Source organism: Ascaphus truei, chromosome 8, assembly GCF_040206685.1.
Source record: "Ascaphus truei isolate aAscTru1 chromosome 8, aAscTru1.hap1, whole genome shotgun sequence".
Lineage (NCBI taxonomy): Eukaryota > Metazoa > Chordata > Amphibia > Anura > Ascaphidae > Ascaphus > Ascaphus truei.
In genome coordinates, this window is record NC_134490.1 from 103,731,941 (window position 1) to 103,747,110 (window position 15,170).

The 15,170-nt window shown below is 39.3% G+C and overlaps 1 protein-coding gene across 3 annotated transcripts in view; it reads left to right on the forward strand.

The window, feature by feature from the left end:
* UPF1 (UPF1 RNA helicase and ATPase) overlaps positions 1 to 15,170 on the forward strand; it is a 355,592-nt gene that overhangs the window by 301,431 nt on the left and 38,991 nt on the right. For 2 of the 3 annotated variants that reach the window (XM_075612986.1, XM_075612984.1), the window contains 7 exons: positions 747 to 911; positions 8,979 to 9,093; positions 10,147 to 10,290; positions 11,209 to 11,422; positions 11,851 to 11,968; positions 12,628 to 12,799; positions 14,334 to 14,476. In XM_075612986.1, coding sequence (XP_075469101.1) covers positions 747 to 911; positions 8,979 to 9,093; positions 10,147 to 10,290; positions 11,209 to 11,422; positions 11,851 to 11,968; positions 12,628 to 12,799; positions 14,334 to 14,476 — 1,071 coding nt within the window. The remainder of the gene's footprint in view (positions 1 to 746; positions 912 to 8,978; positions 9,094 to 10,146; positions 10,291 to 11,208; positions 11,423 to 11,850; positions 11,969 to 12,627; positions 12,800 to 14,333; positions 14,477 to 15,170) is intronic. The other variant, XM_075612985.1, reaches the window with a different exon arrangement.

Below are 15,170 nucleotides of genomic sequence, written 5' to 3' on the forward strand. Positions count from 1 at the left end.
TGATATGATGCCTCTGTCCCTTCTGACTTCAAGAATCTAAACACCTACCTCTTCTTTTCTATTTCCTCCCCTACCTGTTTATTTAGTCACATTGGGTTAGACTTGTTTCTTTTATCAGTTTATTCCTTTGTGTAATAAATATAAGTGTGCTTTTCTAACCATGTTTTAAAGACTGACCATTTATTTTTCACATTTTCCCTGAAAAAACATCCCAATTTATTACTTGCAGATTATTCCTCAGTTTTTAAAATCTGCTGAACCCAAGTAATCTGTTTTTTGATAATTTATTTCAAATGAGACAATGTTATGATCTCTGTTACCTAAATGTTTCCGGACTTGAATATTTATTACGTCTACATTGTTTGATATGACCAAATTCAGTATTGCCCCTCTCGGGTACCAGCTAATTGATACCTTTTGTGTTTCAAACAGACAATTTTCACAATTACAGTGGTGCGATCAATGAAGCCTCCTATATCTCTAGATACATTCACCAGGTTTTGGATGCATTGGTTGTTCTTGAAACCTGAGACCATTTGATATATCTTTGTCAATGCGATAGGTTTTGGTGTTGGTTGGAACTGCTGTTTGAACATAACCTTGTGTTATGGTTTAACAACTGAATATGTTTGTTAGAAGCTGGGCAACATTTTTAGCTACTGACTACATGCAAGTGTGAGTTATTTTCCATGTATTTATTTACTTAAAATTATTAAATTTTTTATGATTTTTTTTTTTTTTTTTAGGCCTGTCTTAGTTTGCGCTCCAAGCAATATCGCAGTGGACCAGTTAACTGAGAAAATCCACCAAACTGGCCTCAAAGTAGTACGTCTGTGTGCAAAAAGCCGCGAAGCTATTGATTCTCCAGTATCTTTCTTGGCTTTGCACAACCAGATTCGAAATATGGAGAGGTAAGAAATCACTTGAGCCTTTAAAACTGAAGTTGTCATGTTTAGAATTCATTCTTCCATTCCTATATGCGAATGTAAAACTTTAATCTCTATGCTTGATGATCGAGAAGGTGGCTGCACTCAAAGTTGGGAAAAATTCACTGTTCGGAAATCCTTGGAAGGATCCTTACACGATAGGAAGTCCGTTTGCCAGCCTTCAACATTCGGCTTTCTCGAAGGATCCTTACACTACAGGTTGTCTTTTTTTCACAGCAGGTATTGCATTTTAATTTGTGCAAGAAAACATGGAGATGCAGCGTTTCTGGCCACCTCGGCCCTCCGTCAGGTAGGTGAATAAACAAAATAACATACCATCGTGCATTGTATACCCCACCAGTAATAACCAGGATAAACGACATCCACTCCCAGGTGACCCAAGTGGTTCTGGGTTAAACCAGAAATTAGATGTGTAACGCAGAGGCTGTCTGCGAATCAGCCTGGCGTATTGTCACCTGCTACACTTTGCGTTCCATGTTTCCACTTGGAACTCAAACATAATCTTTGACACGAGAACAAACTCCCTCTATGGATAAAGTAGATAAGTGAAAAAGTAAATGTATCAAATATAGAGATATTGAAAATGTGACTCATAAACCGTATTAGTGACTCCCCTTATTAGACGAAGTGATAATCATACCAAATATACATAAAATATTTACCATAAAGAATGACTTACAATTGATATGTCACTGCTGTATCCAACACAGAATATCCAATTCAGAAATTGGAGATGTTAACTCGGAACAAAACATCCATCATGGACCTCAAGGTTTTTGTTAGCAAGTTCACAATAGACAGTCTCTGTTAACCATGTCATTATAAATGTAATAGATCTACAAAAAGGGTCTGAAATCCATAATTTCATTCATCCCCTTTGGTGATAGACAATACAATTAATTGATTTATTCTCACCTCAGGAAGGAGGTTCTCCTCTCAAGGGATGTTTATATGGTCAATAAATTGAAAATGTAATTGACTTGCATTGTTTACCTTCTGAAAAAAATGCTTAGCAACTGAATCATTAGGAATAACATCAGGTGACTGATACGCCTGTGTAATAGAAATGTATGTTTTGCAACCGTCGCGCTAACACTTTGTGCACGCTGCTTTAGTACAGGGACACCATAAAAAGTAAAAGTTGGAATTGCATATCAAAAGATGTTTAATTGCATGGTTCTTCCCTGTCCTATGGTGTTTAAAGCTGCAGTTCAGTCAATATCCTGCATGTGTTTTTTTAATAAATCAGTTCTGTAGTAAGGAAAAATACTTTTAGTATTTTCTGTTTTTAAAAAAACAACTTTGAAAGACCAATTTTCTTGTATTCTATTTTAACAACCATTTCCTAAGGCACTGCCCCTTCATGTCCTGTCACAAGCCCTGGCACACCCCTTTGTCAGCCCTGCCCTCTCTCTACCACATGTCAGTGCATGTGCATGAATATTCATGAGCTTCCACTGAGTGACAGAAGCAGAAGAAAAACATATGCCAGCAATAATGTCACCAAATTTTGCCGATCAATATATGGAGAACGAATTGACCTGCAACTATGCAGTTCTTTAGGTAAGTAGAGATTGCCCACATGAAACTATTGAAGTAAAAAAATAAATTTAAAAAAAAGACTGAACTGCAGCTTTAAAACTAGCACCTCTTATTGTTGAATTACAATGAATGCAATTTAAAAAAGGATAGGTCCCCAATTTTTATGTGCTGAAAACTGTGTTTTCTCAAATGAGTCTGCTTTTACTAGATGATTCCGAATGTTTCTGCTCCTATTATAAGCAAATAGAGCGGGTTTCTTAAATAGAGTGCGGCGTCACTCGGAAAAATCAGCCAGTGTCTCAAAATACAACGTCCCATAAATTTAGAAGCAGCAGTGCATTTAGATATAAACGGAATCCTAGTATGCGACTCCCTACTAGATTCCCTTGGTTGCAGCAAATTGTCTCTCAAAATATTCTTTGTTTGAGTCATGTGTTTCTCAATCGTTATCCGATTGTTCCCTCTTACTGGACCTACTAGCCATTTTATATATTTATATAGACGTTTATACAAAATGGTGGGGTCAGAAACAATTCACCAAACCCGTAGTAGTTGTTCAAGACATACATTGTCAAACTCATTTTGGATGAAATCTAATAGAAAGCAATAGGTTGTTTGTCAGTATCTTTCCAGAAGATGCCTGTGATCAAATTTGTTCCAACTTTGAAACAACCAAATTTGTTTGCTAGAGTACCCAGAAGGTAAGTGGCAATACTTAGATGAGACTAGAGGTGTTGGCAATATGCACTTGTCTCAAAGGGTAGATTCTAAGTATGCAACAAAATAAGGCTACAGTAGCAGTAAAACTCTTACTGGAAGCACAACTAGTGTCATGAAGTCCGCAACTGGAGGTTGTCCGTCCTCTTGGGGTTCTTCGACTTTGAATATCCCTTTCACAGGTTTCTCCCAGTTGCGGACTCCATGGCACTAGTTTACATAATTTAATTATTGCCACTTGCCTTCCGGGTACTAAAGCCTTCTCACCTATGCATTACAGATGCATTCCCATTAATCAGTGCTCACCCCATTGAGACACACGGGTTATTCCGAGGGCTATTAAGCAGTTATTACACATTGTGTCCCATTTAATTTGTCCATTTTGGATATTTGATTATGTACTAATTTTACTTATTGATTCATGTTTTAATTAGGTCTTAATAAATGTTATATTTTAGAATAGTGGTGAGCATATGTGATTTTCTTTTTGGAGACTTCCCTTGGCCCTTCACCTTTTTCTGTTATGTCATTATAATCGCATATTGCACCCACTAATTACATATAGATCAATTGTTCCCATATGTCACACCATTTGAGGCACCAAGTCAATAAACTTAATTTTTTGTTTCTGCACATGAAGCACTTCATCGAAGTATCTAGTCCCAGTCTCCATAAACAAAACCTCTTTCAAAACTGGCCATAAAACTGTTTGCATATTCCGGAGCCACATTCAAGCCCATTGCTGTCCCTTGATTTTTGTTGATCAAAGGTATTATCGCATCAAAAATAATTATTTTTGAGGTTAAGATGTAACAAATGGATTTTAAATATAATATGAGGCTCCCTGTATCCTGTAATAGATTCTTCAGAGCCGGGAATAAAACACAAAAGCGCACCGAGGGTCAAGATTTAATTAAAACATGTTAGTAGTAATAACAATAAAAACTTACATATAAGGGTAAGTACATCCAGTATTAAGGTGCAGAGGAAACAGTCCTGGTGGTGTCCTGGGCATAAAGAGATGGTGCAGAGGCTTACAAGGTAGACCCACGTGCTGGGGCTGCCTGGCTCAGCACCATATAGTTCTTACTTCCGGGTTGCAGCTTCTCGCAGGACCCGTGAATAGTAGCCCACTTCAAATGCCGGTTTCCCAGAGAAACTCACTCCGGCGTGCCGAAGGGTCTCTGGTTGCCTGATGAAGCACAACACTGTGTGAAACGCGTTGCGAAAGCCCTACGGTGCAGCTAGAAGTCAGCCCACAGGTGTACCTACCCCCAGCTGTCCCATCAACAACCAGAGACCCTTCGGCACGCCGGAGTGAGTTTCTCTGGGAAACCGGCATTTGAAGTGGGCTACTATTCACGGGTCCTGCGAGAAGCTGCAACCCGGAAGTAAGAACTATATGGTGCTGAGCCAGGCAGCCCCAGCACGTGGGTCTACCTTGTAAGCCTCTGCACCATCTCTTTATGCCCAGGACACCACCAGGACTGTTTCCTCTGCACCTTAATACTGGATGTACTTACCCTTGTATGTAAGTTTTTATTGTTATTACTACTAACATGTTTTAATTAAATCTTGACCCTCGGTGCGCTTTTGTGTTTTATTCCCTGCTGTTGCCCGCGTTTGGAGCCATCCTGCGACGGGACCTGTGGAGGAGGGGTGCCTTCACATCACATCAGCTGCAAGAGGGAAGAGTTGATCCACTACGAGATCCTGTTAGGAAGCAAGAGCGCGGTTTGACTTTCTTATCTACGATTCTTCAGAGCCCCTAAACTCTCAAGGAGAATAGAAGTGTAAAAGTCACAAGTAAGGTATTTTCAATAACTCATCCAAAATCCTGAATTCTAGTGACAAATTGAAAAGTATCCCATAGAAAAGAAAGTGTCCTCAAATGGTCTAAAGATCACATCAAGGTAGACTGCCAGTGGCTGGAAAATAAAATCCGTTCCAGCCACTATCGGCCAACCTGAAGGATCCACTGGATGCTTATGTATCTTCAAGTGTGTGTGTGTGTGTATAACACCGGGCGAACGGGAAATGTGTTAATCAGAAAAGAACATATTGATAAAAGATCAAGACCATCATTGAACGCGGAAGTAATAAGCCCATCCACCACAGTTTTAATTTGAATAGTTTATATCGCTTGAGAGAATCATATAATGATAACTGATTCAATATTTCTGCTCTGTATTTCGTGTAATCCATGCCCACAAGGGCACCACCTCATTTAAGGGCCCATTCACTAAACTTCGATAAATGCATTAATGCTGGTTAAGTGCCCTTTTAAAACGGCTTTTTATCGAGCTATAACAAGAAGTGTGGTAGCTGGAAAAATGGCCAAACTCACATTTTTTTGCCAGCAACTGCTATGCACTAAACTCTGCTATGCATATCGTACTTTAAAAGCTATGGGGATACTTTCTCTGCTTAAGTTACTCTACACCCCAGGAGAGATTTTTGGTTATAAGTGTTGCACATTTTACCACAGTGCCTATTTTGATTGATTGCATACACGACTATTTTAGAGTTCTTGTATTTTACTGCGCTCTCTTGTCAGCAATAAGAGTTCATATTTGTTCATCAGGGTAAAATAGACATTACCTCCTGACCCTAGTGCGGTTGACCATACCAGTGTCTTATGTAGATTTTTATGCCATGTTAGCAATTGTCCCCCCATTCTTTTAATTCGTTTGCCATAAATGGGTTTTAAACTTTCTTTCATATCCTCATATCTGCTGATATTTGGGGGACTAATTAGCTTGGTCTTCCGTATATTTGCACCTTGTCCTAATCCGTTCTAATGAATCCCTCATTTGTATATAGTCATTCTGCTTGTCTGCCTTCAATCAGTCCTATTGCTTAAATAGGTGTTTGAGTGCCTGTTATTTGGGGTCTTTCTGTTTTCTTCTACCCAGGAGATCTGTTAAACAGGACCTCTCTTCTTGCGATCTTAAGTTCACGTTCCCCTAATGCACTGACACTTTATCTATTTACATTTTTTTAATTTGTATAGGTTGAGCGGGTATCCTTTACCTCTATCTAAATTTGCTAATACTGTACTTCTAAATGTATGGGACACTGTATGCTGAGACTCTGGGAGGATTTTTCTTAGTGACGCCGCACTCTCAAAATTATTTAAGAAACCCCCTCTGCTTGCTTATGATAGAGGCAGAAACATTAGGAATCTTCCAGACTCATTTGAGAGTGAGAACAGAGTTTTTTTTCAGCACACAAAAAGTGGATACCTATCCCTGTTTGAATTGCATTAATTGGAATTCAGTAATAAGAGGTGCTACTTTTAAACACCCTAAGACGAAAGAACTATGCGATATTAAACCTCTTAACATGTGATTCCAACTGTATTTACCTTTTTATGGTGTCCATGTGTATATGAAAAAGAAACAGAAAATAGGGGAGCACAGAATGAATGATGGAAGATAATCAGAACTGAACTTATGACCAAATAGATGGTGAATTACCAGACCTAGTGTAATTCACTAGGTAGCACCCAGGCCCCCCCCCCCCCCACTTTTTTTTTTATTATCCCTGTGTATATGTTGGTAAAACAATTATCTATTAAGAGAATTACAAAACATAAATTTTCTATTAAGACAGGCGTATCGGTCACCTGATGTTCCTAAAGATTCTAAAGTTGCTACTGATTTTTTTAGAAGCTAAACATAATATATGGTCAATAAGTTGAAAACGTAATTGACTTACAATATCACTTAAAAGAGGAGAGAACCTCCCTGAAGTGTGAGGATAAATGGATCAATTAATTGTAATCACCAAAGGATGTGAATGAAATTATGGATTTCAGACCATTTTTGTAGATATTATATTTTTGTGACATGGTTAACGGTGACCCTGTCTATTGTGAACTTGCTATTTAAGGCCGCACTTATAGTCCTGGTGGCGTGACGTCATCCGTTGCCGTTGTAGCAGTTTTTTTTGCTCAGTGCGAACGGGGGGCGTGGCGGGTCATGGCCATGAGCAGTTCGCCCTCATTGGCTGAACCGCTCAAGTGCCCGCTGTGGTCGCTGAAAAATCAATTTTCATTGACTTCCAGCAATCGTGACCTACTATAAGTCTCTCCTACTATAGGTGAACGTGATGGATTATATACACTTGTTTTGGCGAGCGTTGCCATCGCTGAGACTATAAGCGCAGCCTAAGACCTGGAGGTCCATGATGGATGTTTTCTCTTGAGTTAACATCTCCGATTTCTGATTTGGATGTTCTGTGTTGGGTACACGAGTGATATTTATAAATTGTAAGTTGCTCTTATGACAAATATTTTAATTTGTTATGATTATCACTTTGTCTAATACAGTCACATATACTGTTTGAGTCACACTTTGATCTCTATATTTGATGCATTCACTCACTTACCTGCTATATACCTAGAGGGAGTTTGTTGTTTGTCATAAAGTCTGTTTGTCTTTAAGTGGAAACATGGAACGTAGCGTGTAGCAGATGACGTCATCACACCTTGTTGATTCGTAAACAGCCTCTTTGTTGCATCTTCTTTCGGGTTTAACCCGGAGTTACCTGGGTGTGGATGTTGTTTATCCTGGTTATTACTGGTGGGGTATATAAGGCACAATGGTATGTTTTTGTTTATTCACCTACCTGAAGTGACCAGAAACGCTGTATCTCCATCTTTTCTTGCACAAATTAAAAATGCAATACCCCCTGTTAAAAAAAAAAAATAAGACCTGCGTATTTCCACACTTTGAATGCTGCCACTTTTGTTTTTTCATTGTTGTTTGTGTAGCCACACATTGAGGGGCAGGCACCTTCTTATAGATGTACAATTGGTCCATTTTTGCAGTACCATCCTAATTATGCTTTATCAGCAGCCATTTTGACAACTGTGCACACTATGCAGGGCTTGAAAAATCTGCTGGTCCATTAGTGTAGGACAAACCCCGCTCACTTTGACATCACTGAACTTCAGAGACCTGTAAAAGAAATTCTGAATAAAACAGCGTTAAGTCTCTGATTTCTGTACAGAAATCGACTCTGTGCTGCATTGTGTGGTGGAGCAAGTTAAACAGCAGTGTTTGCCATGTGAACACTATACAGACTGTCGCCTTTCAAAAAATATAAATAAAATCAATAACATATAAAAAAAAACCATGAAGGTTGGTAATTTACTTTAAAGTTCTTTACATTGAGTTCTGTTTGACAATGAGTCATTTTGGGGAACTGCACCTTTTATTAGACGTATTGGTATGCTAGATGATGCAACTGGCTTGGTAACGTTGTGGTTACCTAGTTCTGTAACTTTATTTTTGTCTGAATAGGATTAATATTTAGTTTTGCATGACCTTCATATTATGTTGTTTCTACTGCGGGGATTCTATGAGCTCAGATAAGGGGTATTGGAGCTCGATCCTATGCTAACTGCCATTAATGTAACACATGATCAAGCTCTGTTGTCACCTATCAGAGGTTAGTGAATCTACCACTTCTCAACCAAAGCGCCACTTTTTGGGGGTGTTTAAATCCATATCACATTTAGATGTAAACCACATATATTGCATTGTATTTGCAAATCCATTGCTCATTCATGAAATGTAGCGTGGCTGTCGTTGGATGTCACTGGGCTATTGCTTGCCCTGTACTTTACTGAATACCTCTACCCCCACAATTTGGTGACAGTCCATATAATACAAGAAGTTCCTTTTTATTTTGGAAGCAGGAATGGTATTTTTTAAGTGTCAATTTTGACATGGCATTAATTGTGTATTTTGTTTTCCATCAAAGTATGCCTGAGCTCCAGAAGTTACAGCAGCTAAAAGATGAAACTGGAGAATTATCCTCTGCTGATGAGAAACGTTACCGCGCTTTGAAGAGAACAGCTGAAAGAGAACTTCTCATGGTACTACAGAATGTCAGATTTTAGTATGCTTAAAGGTGCAATCCCACGTTGCTTGCCAAAAACAAACTTCTTTTATTTTTCTTTTTTTTTAATCGCCCCAGACCTAGGTGTTGAAAATTACTATTTATATTATTTAAAGCTGCAGTTCAGGCTCCCGTTTTTTTTAACTTCAATAGTTTTATCTGGGCAATCTCTACTTACCTAAAGAACTGCATAGCTGCCGGTCAATTCGTTCTCCGTCTATTGATCGGCAAAGTTTGGCGACATCTTTAAATATGGGGAATGTAAATCGTTGCTATAGGAACAAGCATGCTTGTTAAAATAGAATACAAGAAAATTGGTCTTTCAAAGTTGTTTTTTTTTTTTTTTTTTTAAACAAAATGCTAAAAGTATTTTTTCTTACTACAGAACTGATTTATTAAAAAAAAAAAAAAACACTTGCAGGATATTGCCTGAACTGCAGCTTTAGAGTGTGCAACAGAGTTGCATTTTTGATTGTCTAGTTGAGATGACTTGCCCAAGGTCACAAGTAGCGACTGCTGGAATTTTAGGGTAAATCCCCAGTGGCCGCTGCGGCGCGTGCGGCGGCGCGCATGCCACACAGCTATCAATGGGGCGCGTGTGTTTTCACCCAAAGAGCTATGATGCGTCCGCTGACAGCGAAGACCAGAATTTTGTCTTCCTGTGCTATAACGCGGTCACGTGCATGGTGGGCAGCCAATGGAAGGGCCCTGCCATGGCCACGCATCCCATATCTCATCAGCAGATTGCGGCTATAATCTGTGCACGCGCCACTAGGCGCGCGTGCAGCAGAGAACACTGGGGCTGTAGCCTTTAACCAGGCTTCCCTGCTTCAAAGTGATTGTCATTGTTTGCAGAGCCACTGCCACTTTGCACACCCCCGTAACTGCTCAACAGAAGATTGCCTGCAAGGCCAAACATTGTCTGCATCACTCGGAGTAGAGCAGGTTCTGTCAAGTTTGTGAGGTTGAAAATGTAAGTAAAGCACATTGCCATTTTTTTAAGTGAAAATGTTTTTTTCATCTGCCATAGAATGCAGATGTGATTTGCTGTACCTGTGTGGGAGCAGGTGATCCAAGACTTGCAAAAATGCAATTTCGCTCAATTTTGATTGATGAAAGTACGCAAGCCACTGAACCGGAGTGTATGGTACCAGTTGTCCTTGGAGCAAAACAGGTGGGTCTTATTACTGCTATACGTTTGTCCATTTTCCTATATCTGCCACTCACCACCTGTTTAAAAGACTCATACAAGTATTAAAACATATCTGCCAGTGTCTAAGTAGGCACAATGTCAATTAAATTGTTCATTAGCAACAATCTGACACTTAGATTTAATCCATCTATATAATATGTAGATCCAATGCTTTACCGTTGTCTAGGAACATGGACAAAATACGCAACAGCCTAGTGGCTCTTATCAGTTACAATGTTTGTTTTAAGAGAGACTCAATAATGCAGTATAACTTGTACAAAGCTTTAAATGGTACAGTCCTTGGTAGGGTCAAAAAGAACCAGTGTCACAAACATATTTAAGGGGTAACATTTGGGGGATTGCCTTGGGAAAAGATAAATATAGGAAAAAAGATTGCAAACTACATGTGCCCTTTTTAAAAAATAAGCCTCATTACATAATTTACAAAAATGATAGAAAATGAAACTAATTGATGTAATACAATTAAACGTGTATATATTTATATTACTTTGTAATTATCATACTTGGTATATTAAAAACAGTGGTTTCTTCCCACGCGGCAGACACTTTATTTAGGGATATCATTTGAGATTATTAAAGTTTAAGTGCATGGAGATTCATTAAGAATACCTGATTCTTCTATAAAACACCAGTGGAAGAAATATGGAGGAATTAAACAGTTTGAATAGCACTAGGAAGCCAGAAGGCTTTGTAATGAAGATCAATGCACTCTTCTGAGCTAAATGAGCACTGGCTTCCGTCAATGAAACTGTTTAACCGAAGGAGAGTCCTGCAGCAAGGATTATAATCTGTCTTCATTCATTTAGTAATGCATATGACATGCACTGTAAAATGCGTGTTCAATGTGTAATGATTTGTAATTGTTCGTTGGTTTCTTAGTTGATTCTTGTGGGGGATCACTGCCAGCTCGGCCCTGTCGTGATGTGTAAGAAAGCAGCCAAGGCAGGACTGTCCCAGTCCCTGTTTGAAAGACTTGTGGTTTTAGGAATACGTCCCATTCGCCTGCAGGTTCAGTACCGTATGCATCCTGCACTGAGTGCTTTCCCATCCAACATCTTTTATGAAGGCTCCCTTCAGAATGGTGTTACTGCAGGTACATTTATCTGAGGCAGGTGTTTTTTTTATACTAGTTTTCAACCTTTTTAAGACTTGTGGAATCCTTCACAAGTGTATGGTGATTGTGGAACCCCACAGAAAAATATTTTGACATGGTAAAGCCCCAAGGAAATTGTCCTCTGTAAGAGAATACCATTGCTGTGGTAGAGCTTTTAAATTTAGTAAAAAACGACTGGTTTCTTGTATTGCATTTAATAAAGTTTTTGAATTATTGCATTTTTAATTTATGGCAACATTTGTGTCAAAGAATAAAATGTGAACTTGTAGTAGAACCCCACAGATCCCTAGGATTCCCTAGAACACAGATTGATATCCACTGCTTTACAATCTGCATGTATATTTGTTAATTTTAATTTGGCACCACCGTTACCTGCATAACTTCAAGTGGATATTTTGTATTTCTAGCGGACCGTGTGAAGAAAGGATTTGATTTCCAGTGGCCTCAGCCAGACAAGCCAATGTTCTTTTATGTGACCCAGGGGCAAGAAGAAATTGCCAGCTCGGGCACCTCTTACCTAAACCGGTATGAATAACAGTAGGGCATTATATTATGTTTGTTCAGAACATCATTTGTCTACTTCAGTGGCTGAATTGATGGGATAGAGCTTAGAAAAAAATCTAGCCACTGAAGGTAGTCTATAGGCAGGGTATACAGTCTATATTGGCATTTGCCTGCAACATTTAAGCAGCTGTACTGATATACATGTACTTTTAACCTCTGGGCAGTACATGCCCGTTAAAGACAAAATGGTCACCTGGCTTTGGCCTCACTCCAGTAGCCCATTGAAAGCTGTCTGACGACCAGCAGTCTGTATAGCCAATTTTATTAAAGGACACACTCTTGCTGGTGCAATTTGAGGAAAGCGCTAGTCAGGGAATCTTATTCATGTGTATGCAGTAATAAAAGTTTTGTTTTTTTTAAATGCACCATTGTGCCCTTCATTAGGTATGTACCAGCAAGTAGTTTTCACTACTCAATTTGTTAAAACCTACCTTTTATGCTCTGTCACGGGGAAACCAAATTACCCATCTTGTTTGACTGTTATATTGTGTACTGTTATACACTGTAGCAAAATGTGTATGGCTCTTGGTTTCAATTTTTTTTCCAGCCATGTTGGCACTGAACTCATTTTAAAATGTTTCACTTTTGAAATGTTTAATTCCATTTACTTTCCTTGCTAGAACGGAAGCTGCTAATGTGGAGAAGATCACTACAAAGCTTCTTAAAGCGGGTGCCAAACCTGATCAGATTGGTATCATCACTCCATATGAAGGCCAGCGGTCATACCTGGTTCAGTACATGCAGTTTAGTGGTTCCTTACACACAAAACTCTACCAGGTACAGTGTCAAAATGTACGATTCTTAATGTATACTTCTACTACAGCTATTGACTTTCAACAGTCTCTTTTTTTTTTTTTGGTCCAAAAAAATCATTTTCTTTGTTCAACATACAGCAGCTGGGATAGAAAAATCCCAAGCGCCTAAAATGTTCCCATTGTGTGCAGTGATGACTGACCTGCAAGAGCGCTCCCCAGCCAAATCAAAGCTGGTTCGGGTGCTCTGAGACCGGAAGTGGTGGTGAATGACAGATCAAGTCACCACCGTGCAGATCAGTGAAAGTAGTTGGGCGATATCAACATTTTCACCACAATAACTATATTAAGAAATTTATCGCAGTAACTAAATCTAAATAGAACTTGCTCAAAATAAATACATTTTTAGATTTATTAGAACAAAGGGCCCTGCATTCCCAACCCCTTTCTATGTTTGCACTTCACCTTTCCTCACCTACACTGCTCCGATCACCATAAAATCCTCCTCGCCCTATGACTCTCACCCGAGATACTCTCCATTTCAAAACACATTTCATTTATAAAATGTTAATATATTAAGCAGATTTTTCAACAATTAAGAATTGTCCAAAAATTTGTTTCAATTTAACTTTTTCATAAAGGGTATGTTTGATCGCATGAGGGGGATGGAAGCAGTGTAGGTAAGAAATGTGGAAGTGCAGGAGGGGGCGGGGGTGGGATTGTTTAAGGGTCCCACGGTGGAGATGGGGATGTTAAGTGCCCCAGATGGATGGAGGGCTTAACAAAAGGAAAGTGAGGAGAGTAGTTCCAAGCTTTCCCTGCTGCAGCCCGCTGCTCTCGCTCCCAATACTGCCTGAAGCTCCTTCCCCTGCCTCTGAGTCTGCCTTCAGAATCAGGAAAAGAGGGGGACTCGGGGGAGAGAGCCTGCCAGCCAGAGAGCCAGGCAGCCTGCTAACCAGAGCGAGAGAGAGCTAGCCTGCCAGCCAGAGCGAGTGGGGAGGGCACTCTAGCTGGCAGACAGGGTGCCTACCTCACTCGCTTGAGAGCCAGGCAGCCTGTAATACTTCCCTCCCCACTGGTGTGATTTATTCTTCAGTTTAATTTCAAATACATGTTCTGCATTATAGCTGTGTCTTTATTTGCTTGGGAATTACTATTGACTACAGGTAGGTGAATGGCATCAGTGGATATAGCCATTTTAGAGGAAGGTTAGACCTAGTCCCAATCTGTGGGAAGGGGCATCTTCCCATATGTGTGCTGCTACTGTAAAATAAATAAACAGAAGAAAATTTCAGGTTATAAAATATGGTCAAAAAGGTTTCCCCCAATGTTAGTTTTACACTATGCTTAGAGAACAGAATGCTAGAGAAAAGCTACCTAAAGTAAATAATATTTTCTTTAAATAGATATTGGAACCATTTTTCTGTAAGTAAAAACAAGTAGTGGTACTCTTAGTACATTAAAAAGTATTGTAACTTGCATACCTCCTAGTATCATCACACTTTGACTACTGGTAACCATTTATGTAGTACTTAACAACTGTGAAAATTTAATACGCCCATGTTTATTTTTAGGAAGTCGAAATTGCAAGTGTGGATGCATTTCAAGGTCGTGAGAAGGACTTCATCATTCTTTCTTGCGTTAGAGCCAATGAGCATCAAGGCATTGGATTCTTAAATGATCCTCGTCGTCTCAATGTGGCTCTGACAAGAGCAAGGTAAAATATGTATGTCGGCATTGACATTTAGATCACAATTTAGAACATAAGCTCTGTCGAACAAGAGCTTTCTAATTCCTATTTTTAACTTGCTATTTAGCACACTTTCTTTTTTTAAATATCTCCGTATACTGTTTGTGTTATAATTCTGTGAAGCTCTGCATACATTGGTACTATATGAATAAACATGCATACATTTTTGTTTCCGGTTTGGCATGTCTTTTTTAGAGGACCAACATCAGAGTTCTTAATAAACTAAATTATAACCAAGATATACAATGATTCAACGCTCTACCTAATACAAACATAAAGTCATGTCTATGGTGCACTGGGATATGTACTGTACATGTGAAAGAAACAAAAAGTGTTAAAACCAGATCCCAAGTAGCTGCACTCACACTATTGTTTAGTGGACTGTAATAGACAGGGCAATCATTTGTCCCATTTGAGGAATTAACTTTTCAATCCCCATGGGAATTATTTTTGCGTCTTGGAAAATAGTTGGCCACTCTAATGTGTCATTTGGAAGGGAGTTAAAAGTTAACTCCTCAAATGGGACAAATGATTGCCCTGACTATTATAGTCCACTAAATCAGGGGAGCGCAAACTTTTGCTGTTGCGCCCCCCTGTCTTCCTTGCCCCGCTCTCGCGCCTCCCCCCCCCCCCCACCCTCCCCTACATTGTATTCGCGTCA